The 24,498-nt window shown below is 42.5% G+C and overlaps 1 protein-coding gene across 2 annotated transcripts in view; it reads left to right on the forward strand.

Annotated features, from left to right (window-relative positions):
* Positions 1 to 24,498, forward strand: part of FRAS1 (Fraser extracellular matrix complex subunit 1) — a 307,206-nt gene that overhangs the window by 172,436 nt on the left and 110,272 nt on the right. For both annotated transcript variants that reach the window (XM_075066086.1, XM_075066087.1), the window contains 8 exons: positions 1,237 to 1,380; positions 12,314 to 12,466; positions 14,452 to 14,598; positions 19,258 to 19,404; positions 20,883 to 21,023; positions 21,315 to 21,455; positions 22,371 to 22,511; positions 23,214 to 23,484. In XM_075066086.1, the coding sequence (XP_074922187.1) occupies positions 1,237 to 1,380; positions 12,314 to 12,466; positions 14,452 to 14,598; positions 19,258 to 19,404; positions 20,883 to 21,023; positions 21,315 to 21,455; positions 22,371 to 22,511; positions 23,214 to 23,484 (1,285 nt within the window). The remainder of the gene's footprint in view (positions 1 to 1,236; positions 1,381 to 12,313; positions 12,467 to 14,451; positions 14,599 to 19,257; positions 19,405 to 20,882; positions 21,024 to 21,314; positions 21,456 to 22,370; positions 22,512 to 23,213; positions 23,485 to 24,498) is intronic.

Genomic DNA, 24,498 nt, shown 5'->3' on the forward strand with positions numbered 1-24,498 from the left:
TGGATTTTAGCCAAGAAATACTCTATACAGATGTTTATTGCGCAAGTGATTACAAACGTTACATTGATTTTGGTGTTCTGTACTGCCACCTAGGAGATCCTGGCTCATGGCTAACTGTATGTTGCATTGCAATGTGTCTGATCCTGGGATGGTAGTAATGTGTAAGGGGCAAACATAAGTATTAAGAAAATTACCTCATCTCACACCTTGCCAATGTAGAACATCTGCAGCTTTTAAACAGGCACAAGCAAGAATGTTCATATAATCTGTGTCTACCCGATTTTTACAGCGTTTAAAAAGTTTCATTCCATTTTTACCAAACTCTGAATAGTAATGGGCGGGAGGCCCAGTCAGAAATAGATGCTGATGACCTTTCAGGGCTAGAAGAAGGAGTTTTATATTATGTGAAATAGGAGATTTCTAGCTTTCCATAGAGATCCAGCAATTATTTCTAGGCTGGGGAGGTCCTGAGATGTTGTTACACCTCTGAAGTTGCACGTTTTTATTCATAGGAAAGCGTTTTCAAGGTAATTTTTAGAGATTTTTACACATCATTAGTCTCAGTATTTTTTTTATTTCCCTCAGAGGTCTGCACAGTTGGAATCCTGGTAATAAGACTCCTGATTTTATTGTAGGTAGAAGGATGCAAAACATTGTCTCAATAAAATATTTTAGAACACTTTTAATCTCTTTCTGGAGTAGTTTTATTGTTAAGTAAGCAGCATGGTAGTTAGGTTTTATTGACGTGAGTTTGGGGGACACCTTCATAAATCACGTCTGGCTTCCCCATTCATGAGTGACGTGGCCATCCCAAACTCATACTAATAAAACTATTATACCATGCCCTCATGTCTCCTTTATCTCTCCTCTGTCACTCACTGTGAATGTGTTTGTATGTATGTAGATATACACACAGCCTGGGAGACCATCTCTGTATTTTATATGGATTTAGAACTTGATTTATGCAAAGGACAAGCACAAAGGTCTTAAATTTCCCCACTGCTTGCATCTTGTCAAGCCAAAAGAGGAGAGGGAGTAAAATCCTTCCAAATCAGGATTTGCTAGTCACTTACACCTGTGGTAGCAGTTTACACCATTGCAGAGGTGTAAATGATGACACACGGTTCTGGGGAATGGAGAATTGGGTCCTATGATTCAGTGTGTGTGTGTGTGTGTGTGTGTGTGTGTGTGTGTGTGTGTGATTATCTTAACAGCGAGTGTTGTTTTTTCATGCAGCCTGCCATCCATCCTGCAAAAAGTGCAATGGTCCTTCAGACTCTGACTGCATAACCTGCCATCCTCATGCAACCCTTGTGAGTGGGAAGTGCAGGACTAGCTGCAAGGAGGAGCAGTATCTGAACCTTGTGGGGTATTGTGTTGGTAAGTGAGAGGAGGAAATGAGACAGCCTGTACAGATTCCCGGCCATTCTTCAATAGCAACCAGATATTTCAGTGTACAACTGTGACATAAAGGAGTCAAAATGATAGTTACTGATAAAATGATGACTAAAAAGTACTGCTAAACCACTAGACATACCATATAGCACAACCACTTACCACAGCAATTTTATTTCTCTTCGAGCTGTGTGAGGGCAACTGCAAATTATAGAAATACAAAGGTTTTCAGCTTCCCCACCCAACCAGAATAAGGGACCCTGAGCTGAAGCTGCACAAGTGGTGGAAGCCCATGGGTACTGACTCTGTCCTTCTTCTTGAAGAGATTGGTGGGATGCAGTCTTCCGCAGAGGGCCACAGGGCACTCTGAGGCAGGGAATTAGAGGAGAACTTGGTCAAATGAGTCCCCACCTGAGTTCCTCTTCTGTTTCCCTTGACTTCTCTAGCCCCAGCCCCAGCCCCAGTATTTGCAGTCACTTCATGTGCAGCTCCAAAAGGGGAGATGGGCCAATTCTGGTCATCCAATGGACGGTCTTAAAAAAAACAACAACACACAAACCAATCCCTATCCCCCTGCTGCTAGTGGGTGTGAGACAACAGGGACAAGAGATCTCTGATAACTTTGATCTCTGTGGAGAAGGGAAGAGAGTTCTCATATCTGATCATGAGAGTGGGAGGTGCAGGGGGACTGGTCCTTCCCGGCTTGTTGTCGCTTATTTTGGGGAGGATTGGGTTTATGTCTGGAAAGTGATACTTTGCAATATTATGAAAAGCAGTAGAGCGTTCACACAGTTAATGGTATCGTAACAAATCAGCTCTTACTTAACAGCTGCTGCTAGAGTATAATACAGACCTCAGCTCTGCTCTGTTCAGTGATTGCTGATCCTCTTCAGAGGGTTGTAAGCAGCTGGAATTTGTGCAGTTTTATCGATAGTTCAGTTAGGCAGTCAGACCATTGGATCACCTCCTATTCAAGGCGGAGCTCTGGAATGGGGCTGCCAATCCTGGCAGTCAGCTGTCTTTGGGTCTGTGGCCCCTCCCGGGGACCAGCCTGCCACTGAAGACACTGGACATGCTGTGTTCATCCCCTGAGGTTGTTGCCCTGAACTCAGTTTCCATACCAGGAAGGGCACTGTCACACACTCCACCCCAGAGAAAGAAGCAGTCATAGGTGGTCATAATGACCAGAGAGTGGTATCCCTGGGGAATCAGGAACAGCGTGGTGGCCGGCAGCCAGGAAAGCTGCTTTACCACTGCATAGAGCTTCAGAAAGATGAGTTAAGAACTCATCCCACAATTCTGAGAAACAGCTTATTGGGCTTCACAGGAATATTGGCACAGCTGGGTTACACTCTATGGATACTGTATACATGTACTTCAGCCCTTAATTGCATTTACCTGTTTAAAAAAGAAAAATCTCATTTAATCCATCATGCAGACAAGGATAAACATATTCTGGGAACAGTTCCAGTCACTCTGAGCTGTAATGCTTCTATGTATTTATTTAGTTTAGTGTATCAAAGAAAAGATATAGCTTGTGAGGCCTGTGGCAGCACTGAGAGGTTCCAGCAAAGGTAAATGATCTGAAGAAAGGAAGAGGAAAAAATGCAATAGACAATAAGTCAATCTATTCAAAGACTATCATTCTCATGTTAGCCCTGACTCCCCACTCCACCCACCCCCACATAGACTTTTTTTTCCCAATATAAGACTTGTTTCTTTGATCTCAACTTCCAGGACTTCCTTTTTTTTTTTTTAAAGCAGATTTATTATTTTGCCTGCCCACAGCAGAAATGGGAAAGGAAGGAACAATATAGCTAAAGAGGGGAGAAATATCCAAAATGTATTCTGCAGTTCTCTGAATGCACACAAAGCTGGGTTACTTATCAAATTATAGAAAGAAGGAGACATGAGTCATGATTCTGTTTAGCTAAAGCCTGTAGCCAAATGATTATGGTGAATGACACCTATGAAAATAATTCAGCATTTCAAAGAGTTAAAAGCTACATTGGATAATGGGATGGAGAGTATGCTGAAAAAATTTATGGATGACACCAAGCTGGGAGGAGTTGCAAGCACTTTGGAGGACAGGATTAGAATTTAAAATGACCTGGATAAATTGGAAAATTGGTCTGAAATCAACCATATGAAATTCAATAAAGACAACTGCAAAGTACTTCGCTTGGGGAGGAGAAATGAAATGCACAATTACAAAACGGAATAACTGCCTCGGTGGTAGTACTGTTGAAAAGGATCTGGGAATTACAATGGATTGTAAATTGAATATGGTCAACAATATGATGCCGTTGTGAAAAAGGCTAATATTGTTCTGGGGTGTATTAACAAGACTGTCGTATGTCAGACACGGGAGGTATTGTTCCACTCTACCTGGCAATGGTGAGGCCTTAGCTGGAGTACTATGTCCAATCCTGGGTACCACGCTGTAGGAACGATGTGGACAAACTGGAGAGAGTCCAAAGGAGAGCAACAAAAATGAAAAAAAGCTTTAGAAAACCTGACCTGTGAGGAAAGATGAGGAACATTGGGCATGTTTAGTCTTGAGAAAAGAAAACTGAGTGAGGGGAGGGAGACACCTTGATAAATCTTCAAATATGATAAGGGCTGTTACGAAGAGGACGGTGATCAATTGTTCTTTTCATCCACTGAAGGTAGGACAAGAAGTAATGGACTTAATCTGCAGCAAGGGAGATTTAGGTTAGATATTAGAAACAACTTTCCAACTGTAAGGGTCGTGGGTACTGGAATAGCCTTCAGAGGGAGGTTGCAGAATCCCCATTGCGAGAGGTTTTTAAGAACAGGTTGGACAAACAGGTGGTCTAGGTCAGGATGGTCTAGGTTTATTTGGTCCTTCCTCTGCACAACGAGCTGGGCTCGATGACCTCCCTAGGTCCTTTCCAGCCCTACATTTCTATAACTTCTATGATTTCTCTGTAAAGTTTCAGAAGATGTAAAAAATGTGCTTGGTTGTAACACTATTATTCCAGCTCACTGGCCTGACTCACTACTGTGCTGATTTAATTGGAGTCACATCACTGTAGAACTGGTGTAACACAATGGTGAATCTGTTCCGTTGTGTTTGCGTGTGGCCTGGGTCTTCATTGTATGTAAAAGTGTATCTTTTGTTGTGCTGAATTCTTTTTCTTTTGAAACCAGTTTGAAGCATTAATTATTTATTTAGGTCCCCAATCCTACGTATGGATCTGCTACCACAGACTCCAGCTGATTCTGATGTAGGATTAGCACCTTAGAAAGCTCGTTAGTGTGTTATGCTTTGTAGCTCTATGCAGAGAAATCCTTTATTTCCTCCAATTTATTTTTCCATTACTTTTCATTGTGTTCTCTCTAGCAGATCCCCCTTGCATTGTCATTCCTAGCTGTAAGATTTATTGGAAAGAATTAGTAACATTTATCATGTAAGGATTAGTCTTGGGAATGGTTTTCTTTGCCTCTGGCTTGTGTATATGTTTTAATTGCCCCCTGTCAGCTCTATAAGTTTGGTCAAGTCTTGTAGGATGGCGAGCACGCTGTTGTTTTCATGTCCGTGGGCCTTGCGTGGCTTGGATTTGGCCTGCAGACTCTTTATTATTGGCAATAGTGCACGAGCCAGAAAGAACATTGCTTGGTTTTCAGAGCTTAGGCTGTATATGAAACACGGGCAGTTGGAAGGACCATCATTTTCCTTCTACATGAAACCAAGTTTGATCTGGAAATCGCTGAAGCAAGAAGCATTGGCCCTCACAGGACTGTTTTTACAGAATCACTTCTCAGTAGAACCACACTTCAAAGGCCCTCAGACCCACAGAGGTCAAAGAGTTTCAGTGGCCTTTGGCTCAAGCCCTGGAATAGGAGGGAAGGCTTAATAGTTACAGTGCAGCAAAGAGGGGCAGGAGATCTCAGTTCTGTTCCCAGCTCTGCCTCAGTCTTGCTGTGGGACCCTGGACAGTCACTTAGGCCCTGCCCCTGCCCCACAGAAGTGAATGGTAGTTCTGCCAATGTCTTCAATGTCACAAGATGAGGCCCTTAATCTCTCTGTGCATCTATATAGAGGGGATAATACTTCCCTGCTTCACAGTGGCAGCAGCAGGGAGGGCGCGAATGTAGGTAAAGTGCTTTGAGATCCTGTGACAAAGGGTGCTATAGAAAGAGCGGTGCTATTGACTGACTTTTTAAAACATCTGTAGGTGGGTCTTTGAGGGAGATGTTTGTGGCTGGAGGGGATGTTGCTCCTTGTTCCAAAGTTCTGTCTAATCTTAGAACAAATTGTACATGCTGATGGCCCTGTGCCCTGCATTTATGCTGTTGTTGCATCTCAGTCAGCCTCCTCACTCAACACAGATTGAAATGTTACTCTCTACGTTTGCCTTTACAGGTTATTAATGATCAGTTCGAGAGCAGCTGTCCGATAAAAGTGAACATCAGAAACCATTACATTTACATTATGTACAATTTGCATTAATATCTGCAAGGTTTTTGGCTTTGCTTCAAAAGCAATGTTTTTACAATTATCTAGCCATCCATCATGATCTCTTGTTATTCCAGTCCCTCCCTGACCCTGGAGGCAGAATTTTGTAGTGACTTAAAGGGTGCACTGTGCATTGTAGCCTCATCTTATTCTTTTTATATCCATGGGTGGGAAAATATTTTATGAAAGACTGAGAAAGCCAACTGTCAAGTGAAACTATTAACTTCTAGTGAATTGTATTGTTGCATTGGTTAATAATAATGATAATAATTAATAGTTAATAAAATAGTGTTATGCTTAACACTGTCCCAAAAATGCACTTCAGTTATCACAAGAGGAAAAAATGCTCAAATATTTTGAAGCAGAAGTGGGTGTTCAAACTGTGGTCCAAGGTATCCAAAGTCTCTGCAAAGAAGCTTCTGAGGAATGTACAAGTCAGTTTCTCTGTCTGTAAAATGGGGATAATGATGCTGATTTCCTTTATAACCACCATATAAGAGTTAGAAATCATTTTCAGGTGTATGTTTGGATTTTTAGCTGTTTCCAATCCAGTTTTAGGTGTTTTTATTTTTCCAAAATTTGACAAAGATTACTTGGCATTTTCCAACGACTAGTAAAAGTTTTTGTTTGGCTTCAGAAACCTTGGAAAGTTTCACCTCCACTAAAATTTCTGTCCTTCTGGTGAAATCCCACCTTCTTTACTTGTGGGAAGGAAACTCCTCAGGGTTTCTTCAGATTTCTTCAAGAGTATTCTCAAGTACTTAACTGAAGACCCATGAGAAAATCACAGCAGAACCTGAGGTCTCATGTGGTGGAAGAGCCTGAGAATTCGGAGACCAGGTTCACCTCTGCATTTTGCTAACCTATAAACCTCCAGCCGTCAAAGGCTTCCGAGAAGAACTGATAGAGAAGATGACTGACTTGGTGATGGAATTCAAGACAGCTCCTGATCCTGATCACCTCAGTTTCCACAGGGATGACACCTCTGATACAATAATCCCAAACCTCCCTAGTTAAAGTTTCCATCTTGGCATTCTCACAGGTATTCTCCAGATCCACACATACAGTTGGTCAGCCCCCCAACTGGATCCTCAGGCTGGATGTGGACATAAGGGTCCAAGTTCTCGGCTGGTGTAAATTGGGATGCCAGTTTATACCAGCTGAGCATCTAGGTGAAGAAAAGCAAGAACCACCTCCCTGCTTTGGTCTGGGTTATATTGTCTCAGGCACCATTCCTCTGGAATTCCTCTCCTCCGTGTGTTCAGAGACACTCCTGCTCTTTGTGGCAAAATAAGCATTTCTCTATGAGACTGCCAAGATCCCATTAACTTTATAAGGAGCTGAGTGTGTTTTTTATGGGCTAATGCCCCCTTCAGCATATTCAAGAGTAAGGTAAAAAGTTTTTTTGTTTTTAGATGACCTTCTGACTAAACTCTATTGACTTTTCTCTTGGATTCATTGTAAGTTGCTGTGGGAAGTTTGCATGATGACATGCCTGTGATGGTATTAGATTATTGATTTAATATAATGCCCTGTTCTTATCCCCATATTCTCTGCTATCCTAATGGGTAAAATATGGCTGAGCATATGATAGCGAAAATATATCCCCAGGAGCCCTTAAAGAGCTAGGTATAGCTAAACAACTCAACACAAGCATTTGCTAGCTTAGCTAATGGAGGAGTCAAGAGAGCATGGATGGCTCTGAGTTCTTTGAGTTTTGGCTTCATGATGAGTCCCTGTTTTGTGTGTTTCACAAGGTAAGTGGTCGCCTCTGTGATTTTAGGTAGGTCAGCAGCAGATCACTTTCCAAGTTTGGGGGTGTTTTCTTTACATTTCTAGTGAAAGACATGTGTATGGTGGTGGCTTAATAGTGCGCAGGAGTGAAATCTTGCTGCAGGTGTTTTATCCTGCTCCCTCCCAGTAAGATTTTGGTGCGGGACCAGGTGGAGAGAGAGGAACCCTAGAGCCTGATGAGGAAAAAGGTTAGTTAAGTCATTGCCTTTGTGAAAGTAGCTCTGTGAACATGAGGAGGAGAATGAACAAAAGGACACTGGGACTATCATCAAGGTGACACCATCATACTCTGAAGACTCTGTCTGGGATTCTGAAAGAGGCCTCACAGAGTAACGTACCTAACTCACATTGATTTTCAATGAGAGTTGAATGGCTGACTTCTTGAAAATGCCAGCCAGTATCACTCCTGGAGCTGAAGTCACATCCTAGATAGGGACTGGAGAGAAGTGGTGTAAAGGGGTCAACCAGAAGTAAAAAGACAAATATTGGTGTGGGAGTGATAGCGGGGGGCGGGGGGTGGCATTCAGAACTATAAGGAGAATACTCTGCTCCTTTTCCTTCTTAGCCCAAAGGGAGTCTGCTGTTAAAAATCTGTATAACCTTTTACAATACAAAGTACCTTTGTTCTTCCTTTTCTCTGCCTCTTGTTTCCCATAGTCCTTCAAATTCACCTCAAGCTGTTGTCTTTCTGGGGGGAAAGTGTTCTCTGAGCTCCACGTGTTCAAAGTATTGGGGGTGGATATAGGACTGATTTCTTAGGAAGCAACAGCCAAATTAAAGGAACTGTTTTAACACATAGGAACAAACACAGCCAGGCTATAAAGAGGAGAAAAATGTACTAGCACTCAGCTCTATAGGCACTTATACCTTTTAAATGTTGTTGGACTTTTCCAGCATGAGAACAAAAAATTATTTAGATGGGTCTGGTTAATTGCATTCAGCAGGTACTTTTCTCTCTGTGTTAGTCTGCATTTATCATAAGAACTGCCGTACTAGGTCAGACCAAAGGTCCATCCAGCCCAGTATCCTGTCTACTGACAGTGGCCAATGTCAGGTGCCGCAGAGGGAGTGAACCTAACAGGTAATGATCAAATGATCTCTCTCCTGCCATCCACCCCCACCCTCTGACAAACAGAGGCTAGGGACACCATTTCTTACCCATCCTGGCTAATAGCCATTAATGGACTTAATCTTCATGAATTTATCCATTTCTTTTTTAAACGCTGTTCTAGTCTTAGCCTTCACAACCTCCTCAGGGAAGGAGTTCCGAAAGTTGACTGTGCGCTGTTTGAAGAAGAACTTTCTTTTATTTGTTTTAAACCTTCTTCCTATTAAATTCATTTGGGGGCCCCTAGTTCTTGTATTATGGGAATAAGTAAATAACTTTTCCTTATTCACTTTCTCCACATCACTCAGATTTATATACCTCTATTATATCCCCCTTAGTCTCCTCTTTTCCAAGCTGAAGAGTCCTAGCCTCTTTAATCTCTCCTCATATGGGACCCTCTCCAAACCCGTAATCATTTAGTTTCCCTTCTCTGAACCTTTTCTAGTGCCAGTATATCTTTCTTGAGTAAGGAGAACCATCTGTACGCAGTATTCAAGATGTGGGCGTACCATTGATTTATATAAGGGCAATAATATATTCTCGTCTTATTGCTATCCCCTTTTTAATGATTCCTAGCATCCTCTTTGCTTTTTGACTGCCTCTGCACACTGCATGGACATCTTCGGAGAACTATCCACGATGACTCCAAGATCTTTTCCTGATTTGTTGTCGCTAATTAGCCCCCATCATATTGTGTGTATAGTTGGAGTTCATTTCATTTGCCTTTTGTTTCCCAATCCTTAGTTTTGTGAGATCTTTTTGAAGTTCTTCAAAGTCTGCTTTGGTCTTAACTATCTTGAGCAGTTTAGTATCATCTGCAAACTTGCCGCCTCACTTTTTTACTCTCTTCTCCAGATCATTTATGAATAAGTTGAATAGGATTGGTCCTAGGACTGACCCTTGGGGAACACCACTAGTTACCTTCTCCATTCTGAGAATTTACCATTTATTCCTTCCCTTTGTTCCCTGTCTTTTAACCAGTTCTCAGCTATGAAAGGACCTTCCCTTTTATCCCTTGACAAGTTAATTTACGTAAGAGCCTTTGGTGAGGGACCTTGTCAAAGGCTTTCTGGAAATCCAAGATACTATGTCCACTGGATCCCCCCGTCCACATATTGTTGACCCTTCAAAGAACTCTAAAAGATTAGTGAGACACTATTTCCCTTTACAGAAACCATGTTGACTTTTGCCCAACAATTTATGTTCTTCTATGTGTCTGACAATTTTATGCTTTACTATTGGTTTCAACTAATTTGCCCGGTACTGATATTAGACTTACCGGTCTGTAATTGCCGGGATCACCTCTAGAACCCTTTTTAAATATTGGCGTTACATTAGCTATCTTCCAATCATTGAGTACAGAAGCCGATTTAAAGGACAGGTTACAAACCATAGTTAATAGTTCCGCAACTTCACTTATTCCATGCTCATCGCTATAGTATTTCAGTGCCTAGTGTACTGTATTTGTTCATTTGTCGCACCTAACCAACAATTATCACCATCCAATACAGACACTTGCAGGCAATAGGACACTAATATTGTTTTGGTGGTAGGGTGAGTAAATGAATTACTAGGTGAATAGGGGGAGCATGAGAAATTTGTGAAACCTACTGGTGCTAATTTTATTGCTTAAGGAGGGTGCACATAGATGCTCATGATCTTGCTTCTTAAAAAAAAAAAACAACCATCCCACATAAATTACGTACCACATACCAACATATATAATCATATGTACAGTACCTTAGTCCCTCATCCTGCCATAAACACTGCAAGATAAGACATCTGGGAGCATGCCAACCACCTCTGACTTCAGGGTAGAATCTGTGGGGGTGCAGGATCTGTCCACTCGAGTTCATTGCAGGATTAGAGCATGCTACAAATACATGGCATTACGCACAGTATAGTGTGAAGCTTTGGGGGATATTTTATTAGTTCTTTTCACACACAGGATTCTGAAGCACACAATACGCTAACCGTTGTATGCTGTGTATGCAAGATGGATGAGGTTTTCCATTGTGAATCATGGAACACTACAAGCATTACTTGGTCTTTACTATCAAGAAATGTATAGAAAAAGCAATTTCATGATCTTAACCATAACATTTGTTCTCTTTTCCCTTTGGCTGTTAGGTCCCTATCTGTAAGATTGCGTCCTTGGGGCTGGGACTGTGTCTTCTATGTTCTGTAAAGTGCCTAGTATACTTAGGGTTTTTATTGCCTTTCCTAGGGTTTTACGCTGCCGGCCATCACCATAGGAGTGCTCAGCACTCTTTAGGCACTAATTAATTAAATAAATAATGATGACCCTAAGTACGTGCACCACACTGCTTAAAAAGTTCATGACACAAAATACTAGTACCTTATGCCAGAGTCTCAGGGAATGAAATGTGTAGTGGGTTAGAGGATGAAGGATGCAGTTACCTGAATGATCAGAAATACTATATACTCCCTGGGTCAAATTTTGCCCTAATCTGCGCATCAACATTGCTCACAGGGAGACTTGTGCATGTGTAACCAGGAGAAGGAATTCAGACTGAGGTTTTCAAAGGAGCCTAAGGGAGTTGGGCACCCCATCCCAATGGAAATAGGTGCCTAACTCTCTTAGGCTCCTTTGAAAATCCCAGCCTCATTCTTTAGAATCAAAACACTGCAATTCTCAATGAAAGGTTCAGGAGAGACAAAGGACAGAAAGGTTAGTTCTCAGTAGAAATCTCATTATTACATTTCTTTCAAGGTGGCCATTATTTCTCTGATAATTTTCTGAATTACTGTAATGAGGATTAATTTGGCTCCCAGGATACCTTGCGTTGACCTTATGTATGTACAAAAGGTTTGTTGTAAAACCTTTTGAAACTCTGAAGGTTCAGGGGAAGGTTAGGAGCCATTAATTGGAGTGCTGCTGAAAAAGAGGTTTGTAAGGCTGGCTAATCCTACTGTGAATGGCACTCTTCGCTAGGCTGCTGGGAAGGCAGTGGTCTTTTGGGAGTGCCGGGTGGGAAAGCCTGGGCAATGTGAACCACAGGAGAAAATTGATCCACTTGCTCCGATCGTGCTCTTTTGGAAGCATAGAATCTGTACAGCCAGCAGCATCCTTTTTAGAAAGATTAATCTTAGAAGAAAAGAAAAAGTGCCAGGGTTTTTTTAGGAGAGAGCTTTGAACCATCTTCACCCATGACGGGGGAAGCGGGGAGGACACTTGAATTCAGCAAAAGGCACGTTCAAGCAGTGTGCACGCTGTCTGATGCTAAGTAAAAAGCTATAACACCGCAGTACCTGAAAATAACACAGAGTAAAAATGGGAGAGGAGGAGCAGTCCGCTGGGCCTAATATTTGCTGATAATGCCTCTTGCAAAGCTGAACCCGTACCCCTTTTGCTCCGAATGAGAGTTGTGCATGCAAATTGCTCTTAATGTTACTTTTCTGAAATATATTCCTTGTGCTCTCTCAGTGTCGTTGTCTCTGAGCAGGGCTGTTTTGCAAGATGACAGTCAGAAGCCTCCTTCATTGGTACCCGCTATTTCTTTTCTCTTTAGACTGTCATCCTTTGTGCCACCAGTGTGTGGCTGATCTCCACGACACGGGCAGCATCTGCTTGAAGTGCCAGAATGCCCGTCACTTGCTGCTGGGGGATCACTGTGTTCCTGACTGTCCCATGGGATCCTATGCAGAAAGCGGAGTCTGTAAAAGTGAGTAACACCTGGCGGTGGAGATTAGGGGTGAGATCTGCCCAGCTGCTCCCATGGAATTGCTTCTCTTGAGAGGCACCGGAGTCCAGTGGACAGATGCTGAGCTAGGATTCAGGAAATCTCTGAAGCATGGCTCTGCAAGTCACTGCACTTCTCTGTCTCTGCTTCCTCTTCTGTCCTTTGTCTGTTGTTAAATTGGAAGCTCGCTTTGAAGTAGGGACCGTGTGTCTTTGTACTGTGCCGAGCCCTCGAGTCCCCAAGAACTGCTATTACACAGATAATACTAGTTAATATACTGCAGAGAACAGGAAGTTTACGGGAAGAAGGGGGTGGGAGTATGGTTCTGGATCAGTCTTGTGAAAGGTCCCCGTCTCATCCATTCAGTATTGGCTGATGCAGTGATGTCACTTCTAGGGGTTGTTTTCAGGTAGGTAGGGCTCAAAGATTTTCCATATTCAAGGAGCACATTAAAGTGGGGTCACTTCAGATGTCCATCGCTAAGCTGCTATGATTCCTGTCTCTTCCGCTCTTGTGGTAGTAGCACAATTTTAGGAGCTTGATTGTCCAGGAGAACTTCTAGGCATGTGCCAAGAGGAGAAAAAACAAATTCTATTCACTAAGGTGGGAACTACTGGTGCAGAGGGACACTAAACACTATGGTGAAATCCAGGCCCCACTGATGTTAATGGCAAAACTCCCACTGACGTCACTGGACTTCACTCTGTGTATAGATGTCAAGTGGGCACAGGACTTTGCATTAGTCTATGGTAGGATCTCAAACGAGGAAGGTTCTTACCTCTTGAAGCGGCCTCTTTTATCCATGCTCTTAGGAATCCAACAGAAAACCCGCCACCTGAAGCTGAGTATTATCCCAATGTTTAGAATCTCTTTGCAGTTGTTTGAGGCTTTTGCTGAATCAGTATTGCCAGAGGCAGTAATTCCTGCCAGCCCCGGAGAGAAAAAGCCAGCTCCAGAAAAGCTAGTCCGACTCCTTGGTTTGTGGGGGTAGTATGTTGTAGGTGGTCAGCCAGCAGTATTGGTAGTAGCATTTTGATGGTGGCTTGTGCCTTCAGGTCCATTAGCCCTTTTGTGTTCACCCTGCTACCTGCTGGTGCTTGAGTGGCACTTTTGTGCAGTCTTCTTTGCACCATTTTGCCTTTCGCAAGAGGACGTAAATCCATTTCCTATGAGAACTCTAGGATGTCCACCCACAGCTTGTCAAACCCAGTTCATCTTACATGAGACAATGTATATTATGGATTGATAAAGGAGAAAGAGACTAAAAGAGGAAACATCATATATTTAAATGTCCGATCTGGCCTCTTTGCATGAGATGGGCAGTGCCTAATCTAGACTAGATGTTCAAGATGAGCACTGCAAAAACTTGTTTCTGCTGGCCCAAGATTACAAGGTCGCTGTATCGTTATTTACCTAGCTCCACACTGACAGACATACTAACTGTGTTTCTTAGCTTTGTCTTAGCCTTCCGGGTAACATAATTCACTCCAGAGCGTTATAATATGTCATCTCATGGGATATACCTCTTGGGGGGGCGGGATTCCTTCCTCCTGGAAAGCCAAGTTTAGATAGAGCATTTCTTGGATTTCATGAATTACCCAAACTATTCTGTTGTTCAAGCTGTGTCAAAGTGCATATTGAATTTAGTGTTAGCTTTTGAGATTCCTAACATTGCCTTGGGCCAAATTCAGCCTTGAATTAGGTGAGTAATTCCATGGATTTCTCTGTCCACTTACAGTCAGTGATGGATCTCGCTCTTCAAATTTAATGAAGGCACAGTTCTTTACTTACAGAACAGTCAGGAAAGCAAGAAATCTGACAGCGAGAACATGTCTGCATGTAGGAGTGATGGGTGCTCTGTACTGAGAGGATCAGTTCGGTGATGTGTGCTTGTAAAGAACCACTACAAACCTGCTTAAAGACTTGCTTTTGCATGAATGGTATTTTCATTCGTTCTACCCTCTCAGAGTGTCACCCCTCGTGCAAAACCTGCAGTGGTGGAGGCCCTTTCTCCTGCTCTTCCTGTGACTCCGGCCTCGTTTTGTCCCACACTGGCATGTGCACCTCAGTCTGTTTCCTGGGATACTACAGGGATGAGAACCGGACCTGCAAACGTAAGTGTCTCCCGCCAAACACTCCCTCCTCTTCAGAATACCCTTGCAAATGGTTTCTTGGCTCTTGATCCCGTCTGTCCTGTCATGAAAAGCTTGTAACTGTCAGGAAAATGCTGTTGGTGACACTATGAAGACCTTGACCTAGACTTAATAAATAATTAAGTAACATCACTGTACATGCAACACTGAATATGCAGAACAAGGGCCTAATTACTACTGCCTTGTACAGGTCTGGTCATTTATGCCAGTGCAAAATGGGTTCAAAATGCTACTATTCTGTTTGGGCAGATTTCTGCAAGGTGCTTAGCACTCTAGCCACAATCCAGCAAAGCTCTTAAACATGCGCTTAACTTCAAGCATGTAAATAGTCCCATTCGCTTTAATGCGTCAGTCCAAGTATGTGTTTCAGTGCTTTGCTGGCTTGGGACCAGACCGCTCGGGAGGATCAAAGCTTATGAGCCCAAAGTGGATTCCGCTCTTACTAACTTCTCCAGAAAACCCGCTCTTCAAATAGAAAGGTTTGCCAAGCCTCAGTGTCGTGCCATACTCATGGATAGTCTTCAGTGGATGTCCTAAAATATCTGTTTCTCCCCTTGGGCTGTCCATTCACTAGCCTTATGAAACCAAAGCCCTTGCTGAATACAGTTCTAGCTCCCAAACTTGAGTGAGACATTTATCTGTGTAAACAGTCTCATTCCAACCACACACGTCTCATCTCCCAGTTTGCAAATAACTTTTTTATTGTATGTACAATTTGTGGCTGGTGAAAACTAATGACAGCTTTGTGGCAGAGTGTGTTGATGTATAGAATTTGTGTAATTTCAAGGGGCACTCAGATCTATTCAGTGCAGTGTTAGTGATAACTCATCTAGAAATAGATTGATCTGCTGTGTTGGAGAACTACCATTTAGAGATGATAAAAAATGTTTAATCAGAATCTTTGGTCTCTCTTTCCCTCCTCCCCCATTTGTTTTGATTTCACTATACTTCTGAAGAATCCATAGTTTTGAAAATACCTGAGATTAGATCAAAGGAACGTGAAGTAGATCTACGTACTCCTTTGATCTCAATATATCTACTGGAGTGTTTGTAAAGAAACGACGACACAAACTTAGGAAGCTTTTCACAAAAGTGGTATGCATCTGAAAACGTTACAGAGCAGTGCCGATAAAAGAAATGGCATGTACTTGTTTTTAAATGCAGCTTTTGTTTTCCCCTTTTTGAATAGTGTGACTACTGTGTATTTTGAACTCCACAAATGTTTTATCATTCGTGGGTCTTCTAATTCATGGCTCTTTTAATGTAAGGATACTTGACAAACACTAAATTAATGCTCACCACACCTTTGTAAGGACTGATGAAATGAGAAAAGTGCTGGCTCATTTATAAATAGGTATTAGATGCTTTAAATAGACTTTTCTTTAGGGTACATCTGCGTTACCACTAGAGGTGTAATTTCAGATAGATGTACACAGGGTAGCTTTGATTGAGCTAGCGTGCCAAAAATAGCCATGTAGCCATGGCAGTGTAGTTTAGCTGCCCAATTACAGTCCTATCCTTGACCCTAGGTAAGTAATCAGGTGGCTAGCCTGAACTGTCACCCGCATTGCTGGGGCTACACTGCTATTTTGAGTGCCCTTCATCAAAGCTAGTTTGTGTTCATCTACCCAAGCTGGAAATTACACTTCCAGCTGCAATGTACATGTATCCTTGGAGACCCGATGTTTTCTCCCAGTAGCTACAGAATGATTTGGACCATATAGCAGCAAATCATTAGCTCAGATGTCACGAATGACAAAATAGGTGGTTTCTCCTAGTTTCAACAAGACACCAAGAAAAAAACAGGAATTTACAGCTAATCTGTGCTTTGAGTTTTTCAGATTTAGGACTCAAATTGAACTTGAACCAAGAACAAGTGCACATGCACCTCCCCCAAATAGGAACCATTGAGTTTCATAGATCTCTACTTTCCAGCCCCACTGAACTCATTCTCAAGCCTGTGAGAACTTTTGGCCATAAAAGCGACCAGTCGAGCTTCATCCTTTGGATTTATGGGGCCATATTTCCAGAAATTTGCCTGTATGATTGTATGTAAAAATTGTACTTGCATTTGCATGATCAGATGCCATGATTGTGTTTGAGATAATTGTGTGCTCAAATAACCAGTTACGTTTCTAGCTGACCGTTTGTATGCATAATTGTTGCATTTGGTAGCACAGCTTTGGTAACTGTGCATGCAAGTTAGGAGTGTAAATCCACATGATTTTTGCATGTGTTTCTGAAAATATGGCCTTTGATGTGCATTGTACCCCTCCAAGTGATTGCTCACCATTAAAAGTATGGCAGGTCAATATCATAGTGGGCTTTCTGCACATCAGCTAGATGCTATTAGGGGTACGTCTATACAGCAGAGAAGACCTGCAGCAGCAAGTCTCAGAGCCTGGATCAACTGACCTGGGCTTGCACTGCAGGGCTAAAAATAGCAGTGTAGATGTTTGGGCTTAGGCTGGAGCCTGGTCTCTGAAAGCTGATGTTGTGGGGAGGGTTTCCAGTCTGAGGCCAAATATCTGCTCATCTATTTTTAGCTACCCTGTCAAGGTATTATTCCCACTTTGAACTTCAGCGTCCAAAAAGTAGGGACCTGTGTGTACTCTTTTAAGCTTAATTCCTAGCTTAGATTTGATAGCGCTGCCACCAACCAAAAATATAGTGTTTTGGTACACTTCCTGTCCCCCAAAAACCTTCCCTGGGGGACCCAAGACCCAAACCCCTTGGGTCTTAAAACAAAGAGAAATAAACCGATGCCCGCCTCTCTTATATTACCACTCACAGACTAGTTTTCCCCTCTGGGTTACCCTGAGGAGATTCACGTGATCCAAACTCCTTGAATCTTAAAACAGAGAGGAATTAACCTTTCCCCCCCACTCCCTGGGGTGAGTCAGACCCAATCCCTTGGGTCTTACACAAGGAAAAAAGAAATTTAATCAGGTTTTTAAAAAAGAAAGCTTTAATTAAGAGAAAAAAAATAAAAATTATCTTCTGTAAAACCAGGAGGAAAATGTTTACAAGTCTAAGTTATATAAGCTAGGACTCCCTCCCCTAGCCTAAGATACAAGTTCCAGCAAACAGAGATAAAATATCCTCTCTAGCAAATACACATTTGCAAATAATAAAACAAACATAGAAAACTAATCTGCCTTTTCTAGCTAGTACTACATTATGAACATGAAGACTGTATTAGAAATGAATGGAGACAGATCTGGTGAATGAACGTCTGGTCCTCTCTAGCCCAGAAAGCATAAAACAACGCACAAACAAGACTTCCTCCACCAAGATTTGAAAGTATTTGTCCCCTGATTTCCGGTCTAGTTCAGCCGGGTTAGTGCAGTGCGTTGAGTCAGCAGTTTACACTGAGCTGTTCCACCTCTTACAGGTAAAAGAGACATTAAACCTTAACTATCTTTTATGAACAACACCCCCAGTGCGACGCTGGAGCTCAGATGAGTGGACCCGGCTATGAGAATCACTGCTGAGTTTTTTTTGTTATTTTTTTGTCTAGTTGTTAGTGTAGGCGAAACCAAGTCGCTTTCCACATCTTTTGTAGCACTTTGTAAAAGCTTGCTGGAGCAGGAAGAATCATATAAGAAGACTGGGGTTGGAAGGGACCTCAGGATCATCTTCCAACCCCGGCTCAAAGCAGAGGCCAACACCAACTAAATCATCCCACCAGGCTTGTCAACGCCGCCTTAAAAACCTCCAAGGATTGAGATTCCATAAATAGTATTCGATCTTGTATCGCACATTAATGCAACCCATCACCAGGTCCCATTCAAGTGCTTCAACCCCACCCTCCCTACGTTAAAGGCTTTCCTAATATCCAGCCTAGACCTCCCCCACTGGAACTTGAGACATTGCTCCTTGTTCTGTCAAGGATAGCCAAGAGCTGTGCCATTCTTGTTGAATGCACCTGCATCGTGCTGAGAAATTCAGACTCCCAACATGGTGGAGTTGGAATGAAATATTTTGAACCTCTGGGGGTTGCAACTTGTCCAGCTGAACCATCAGATTTTGCTTCCTGTGTCTATAAACCTGCAAAATCCCACATTTAAAGCAAAATGTAAAACACTTGGTGAAATACTTTGGTGAAATTCTACGGCCTGTGTTATGCAGGAGGTCAGACTAGATGATCCTGATGGTCCCATCTGGCCTTCAGAACTCTGAGTCTATGAATACAAACTGGAAGGGTTAAATTTAAGTTTCTGAAGGTCGAAGGAGAAAAATACTTGAAGAACACTTGTATACAGGGATTTGAATTCAAGTCTCATGTTTGTCCCTGGTGGTTCACCAGATTATTAGTACATAAACTCTGTCCATCTGGGAGAAAGCAATATTTTAAATTGCTCTCTAGTGGCCTCTTTTGGAAGACACTCGGAGCAGCATTAAGTCCTATGTGGAGACATGTCCAGAACTCCCTTTTGGATAGATGAAGGGTAGTCATGAAGCAGTGTCTGGGGATGGTAAGCAGGCAAAGCTATGAAGAGTTACCCCAGCAGATTCTCCAAAGAGAACATTGAATAGTGAAGCTTCAGGTAAATCTAACATCATTTAGCTAGTGCTTCAGTAATTGCAGTGATTTTTTTTGTCTTAATTTCTCTACAGCTTGCAGTGTCCACTGTCTGAGTTGTGAGTCGGCCATGGGATGTACGTCATGCAGAGACTCAGCCAAGGTTCTATTATTTGGTGAATGCCAGTATGAAAGCTGCACTCAGCAATATTATCTTGATTACTCCACCAAGACTTGCAGAGGTGAAAAATGCATATTTTCTATTTAAAAATAACAATTAGGATGGCTGCAGAATGGTCTATTACTGGGCAGATTTTTTTCTGTTATCTTTTTTTCAGCAGTCCTCTGTCACATACTTCAGTTTTCAGTCAAAAAAAAAAATCCACAAGATTATTGCAAACCGTTCCTTTGTAAATGATTTAGTAAGTGAGCCATCAGACTTTCCAAGGGTCAGGTTTTACAATTCATTCAGTCATGACTCAGTTGAATAATGAATGAGATTAACATTTTAAATCTTTTTGTATTAAGCACATGTAGGGTCTTGTATATTGACCTGAGTATCTCTGGCTTATAATTACACCTCTACCTCGATATAACGCTGTCCTTGGGAGCCAAAAAAATCTTACCACATTATAGATGAAACCGTGTTATGTTGAACTTGCTTTGATCCACCGGAGTGTGCAACCCCATCCCCCCAGAGCATTGCTTTACCGCGTTATGTCCAAATTCGTGTTATATCGGGTGGCGTTATATCGAGGTAGCGGTGTACTACATCCCTGAACAATAACAAATACTGGGAAAGATTTAGAAGATTTGAGATATTTCCAAAACTCTCCTGGATAATATTCCATACTGGAAATGTAGTTTGAGGATGATGTAGCTTTATGGCTACCACCACCATCCAAAGCAGTATTACAAATCAATTGTTATCTGATAGTTGTTTCTAGCTGGCTCTCTCTATGCCTCCTTTAGCTAGGTAGTGAGAGTCTGATGATATTTCAGTACTGTAGAGAAGCAGTATGTAGGGCACTGGACTGAGACTGTTCTACCCTGGCTCTGCCACAGATCTGCCATGTGACATTGGGCAAGTCACCTCGCCTTTGTAGGCCTTTGTTTCCCCTCCCTTGCATTGTCTGTCTCGGCTATTTAGAGTATAAGTTTTTGAGAGTGGGGATTGTCTTGCATGATGTATTTGCACGGGGCCTAGCACCACGCTGCCCCAGTTGGGGTGCTACGGTACTGCAAATAATATTATAGGCCATATTATGCCCTGGTGGACATGGACACATGCACACAGCCTCCACTAAAGACAGCAGGAGCCATGCCTGGGAATCTGAAGGTGGAATTGGGCCTGACTATGTTTGCTAGATTTCTGGGCTGAGGACTCTCCTCTTAGTGACCTTCCTCTTTGGTTAGTGTGAATTGGGAAAGCTTTTGGCATCCTAGGAGTCCCAGTCTGTGCAAGATAAGAGACTGAGGATTTTAGCAGATAAAGACCCATTGGTGCCTAAAGGATAAGAGCAGATTTCTCTGGCTGTGAAGCTGCATCACTGATAAGAAGCTCCAAACACTGAACAATACCTGTGTTGAACGTAATTAGGGAATGTTAAGCCAAAGAGAGGAATTCCGCAGCTGATAGCTGCCTAATGTGTTAAACGCTTCTACAGCGTTGGATGTGCATGCAGAAGGGTGCCCTACTCTGACGTTTTCTTTATTCTAGAGTGTGACTGGAGCTGCAATGCTTGTAAAGGCCCCACGAGGACTGACTGTCTGCAGTGCATGGATGGCTACATTCTGCAGGATGGGGCCTGTGTTGAACAGTGCCCGTTAGCTTTCTACAGGGAATCAGACACATGCCAACGTAAGTCCCTGTGAAACTGCTTTTAGCTATCGCTACGGTGCCATGCTTCCCTCGTTGGTTTTCGAGTATATCTCTAATTTTCATTTGTGTGTACAGCAAGTTTTTGATTTTGAAGGCATGCCCTAACTTCAGCCTCCCAAGTCCCTACACGCAATCTATCTCTGAAGACACATAGGTATTAATGTAATGGGCCCAGCCATATATCGCTTTTGTGCAGGCAGCAGTAAAAGGCCTAGTTGCTGGTACATAGATTGTAGTTAATTCTTTTTTGGCTTTGCAAATGTTTTTCAGGATGTGATGACCATTGCCTCCAGTGTCACCATCCAAATGAGTGCGCTCGCTGTGAAGCTCCTTTTCTCCTCTTGCAAACGCATTGTGTCCTGGACTGTGGGAAGCGATATTATGCAGACCGCACAGAACAGAAATGCACAGGTGAACAGAACTGGTGTGAGATAGTGGGATGGAATTGAGGTTGCAACTCTTTAAACACTGTGAACTGTTAATTCTCACATGGTGGCTTAGGCAAACAGAGAGCACCGCCGACATGCAGTGATATGAAACTCATTACTGACTAGGTGAAATCAGATTGAGAATTAAGGAACAGGCATTGCCTACCCTGGGACCCACTTATGGTGAGTTTGAATAAAGTGAAATTCCACCAAACAGCAACTCTGGTTTTAGTGATCCTCTGCTTATGACATTTGCCCATAATGAAAATAACATTTACTGTTATGTAATAGATCCGCTCTATTACAGCTTTCTGTGGTGTGTTCAGATTAGCTAGCTGTGCAGGATCTGAGGACACGGCCAGGTTTTTCAGATGTGTGAAGCTAACCGTGGTTCCACTTACAACATTCTTCTGTTTTGAAAGATTGTCAGTTTGAGAGAGATTGTCAGTTTGAGAGAGCTTTCCTATGCTAGTAGAACCAGCAATGAATCTGACACTAGTAAAAGCTGCCTACCAAGGATACCCACTCTCTGTATATTTGTAAATGGGTGTGTTAGCATTTGCAGATGCAGGGTGGGTCATTTTTTACTATTAGGCAAGGTAGTAATGGGAGTACACCTTTACCCCAATATAACACTGTCCTCGGGAGCCAAAAAATCTTACCGTGTTATAGGTGAACCCGCGTTATATCGAACTTGCTTTGATCCACCAGAGTGCGCAGCCCCGCTCCCCGGAGCGCTGCTTTACCGCGTTATATCTGAATTCGTGTTATATCGGGTTGCGTTATATCAGGGTAGACGTGTAGTTGTTTCCTAATCTAAGAACTGGGACACCTGCACATATCAGTTCTTGCATTGTTTGTGATGGCTAATGAGCTTGTGCCTTCCTATCCATCTCAGCTTGCCCTATGGGATGCTTAGAGTGTGACAATGCCAGTGAATGCCACCTCTGTGATGCCACCATGTTTCTGAAGAACAAGCTTTGTGTTTCTTACTGTGGTCATGGTTTTTATGGCAACACCAGGACCAAAGAGTGTGAAGGTGAGTTCCTCCCATGGTGGATAAGGGAATTAAACTGTGTTTTTCTGACAGGTCTATGGGTCTAAAGGAGCACGTGTTTAGTAGTATTTTTTAAACCCAAGTTTTGTACAGACCCTCCATGTTGTTCATGGACTGGCCATTAAAGGAGCAGAAAGCTAGTTCTCTGTAATGTTTCTTTTCAGGAAAATGCATGCAGCCGGAATTCCAAGTAAAGTTAATTTGTATAGTTAGAGATAATTTTCTTCCCCTAGCCCTGTCTCCCATCGTTAGAGGATGCAGAATAAAACCCAGGTGGGAAAAATACATTACTGAAGCAACAATAAGACATAGCATTTTATATGAACAAAGCACTGTGAAGACACAAACTAATTAATACCCCTGTCAGGGAAGGTCAGTAAGGGTTGCTATTCCCATTTTACAGATAGAGATACTGAGATAAGAAGTGTCTTGCCCGAGTTCACACAGTACGTGGCTGAACTTGGATTAGAAATCAGTCCCTCCTAATACTCCACTCTGTGGTCATTTCTCTAGACCACTGTGTCCTCCAGTAACAAGAATGACATTAGGTGATCCTGGTGTAGTAGTCTTGGGCAGTGGCAAACATGCACATCTTAGGAGGACAGAGAGCCAAATAAACATAGCCTCCGATTATGTAATGAGAGCATCTCTTATGTATTAATGATGTTTTCCCCTTTTTTCTAGCCAGCACAGATATGTCTGTTTCCCAGGTGAATGGTTCACTCACAGTAGGGATTGGTGGGGTAAAGCCACTGGACTTATCCTTCATGGGTTCACGTGACTCGGGTGCCCGAGATAGAGAGCTGCTGTTCCATGTGTTCAGCTCTCCCACCAATGGCAGGCTAGTGATCATGGAGAATGGGGAAGGTGTGCAACTGGACAAGGATGACCACTTCAGCTGGAAGGATGTGGAGGAGAAGAGGGTCCGCTTTGTGCACAGCAAAGAGAAACCCAGGTGACTGAGTGTGTCTTTGTTTTGATCTCTTGGTCTTGCAAAGATGGATGCGTCTCGAAGAGTTACTCACTTGTCAGTTGGCAGAGCGTTGTAACTGCTTTCTGTGAGGTGCATGGCAATGTTTTCTATCATTGCTGTACCATGGTATCACAGACTGCACATTTACCTCTGTGTTTAGAATAGCAGATAACTATGATCCAGCTCCCATTTCATTGAATGAGAATTTGCTGTTGGATTCAGTGGGAGCAAGTGTACATCCTATGTTTGGGATACGGTGATGGTGGTGGTAAATGTTGATGTTTTAATGGTGGTTGTGGTATTTAGTTATCTGATACCTACAGGAAAATATTCAGATAATTATGGAGATCCACATCCCAGCATGATCTGTGCTCAGCCACTGCTGACATCATGCACTCAGTTTTTGTATGTTCCATTACTTCAGGTGTAGTACCTGGGACTATTCAGATCTGAAATGTTTGAGGAAATTGCATCTACTGACTGCCACTTGTATGTGCCGTAATGAGATTGAGCACCAAATTCCACACTTGGTTACACCACCTTGAAACCAGAGTAAGCTCCAGTGTGAGGGCTGGAATCAATGGAGTTATTCCAGTTTTACACCTGTGTAACTAAGAGCAGAATTTGGCCCATTGTTTTCAATAATAATTTTACACTTTCAGAGCACTCTTCATGTGAGAATCTCAAAGCACTTAAAAATGTTAGCTAATTGTGAATAGATAAGGGGCAGGTGCATGTGGTTTTCTATTGAGCTAGAGCTTTCTTTCTGCGTGGTCTTCAAAAAGTCACTTAAGTGCTTTTGAAAATACCACCCAATATTCTTTAATGGAGACTATGTTATTGAATTTTGGACATACTGGCTTACTGTGAGAAATAATAGGCAAAGGGAAATTGGAGTATATTATGTACTGCGAATGCACTTCACTGCAGATACTGTATAAACCTAATTGGAAAAGTATTAAGTTCATCTGCCACTAATCTATGCATTCCTCTTTG

Source organism: Chelonoidis abingdonii, chromosome 5, assembly GCF_003597395.2.
Source record: "Chelonoidis abingdonii isolate Lonesome George chromosome 5, CheloAbing_2.0, whole genome shotgun sequence".
Taxonomy (NCBI): domain Eukaryota; kingdom Metazoa; phylum Chordata; order Testudines; family Testudinidae; genus Chelonoidis; species Chelonoidis abingdonii.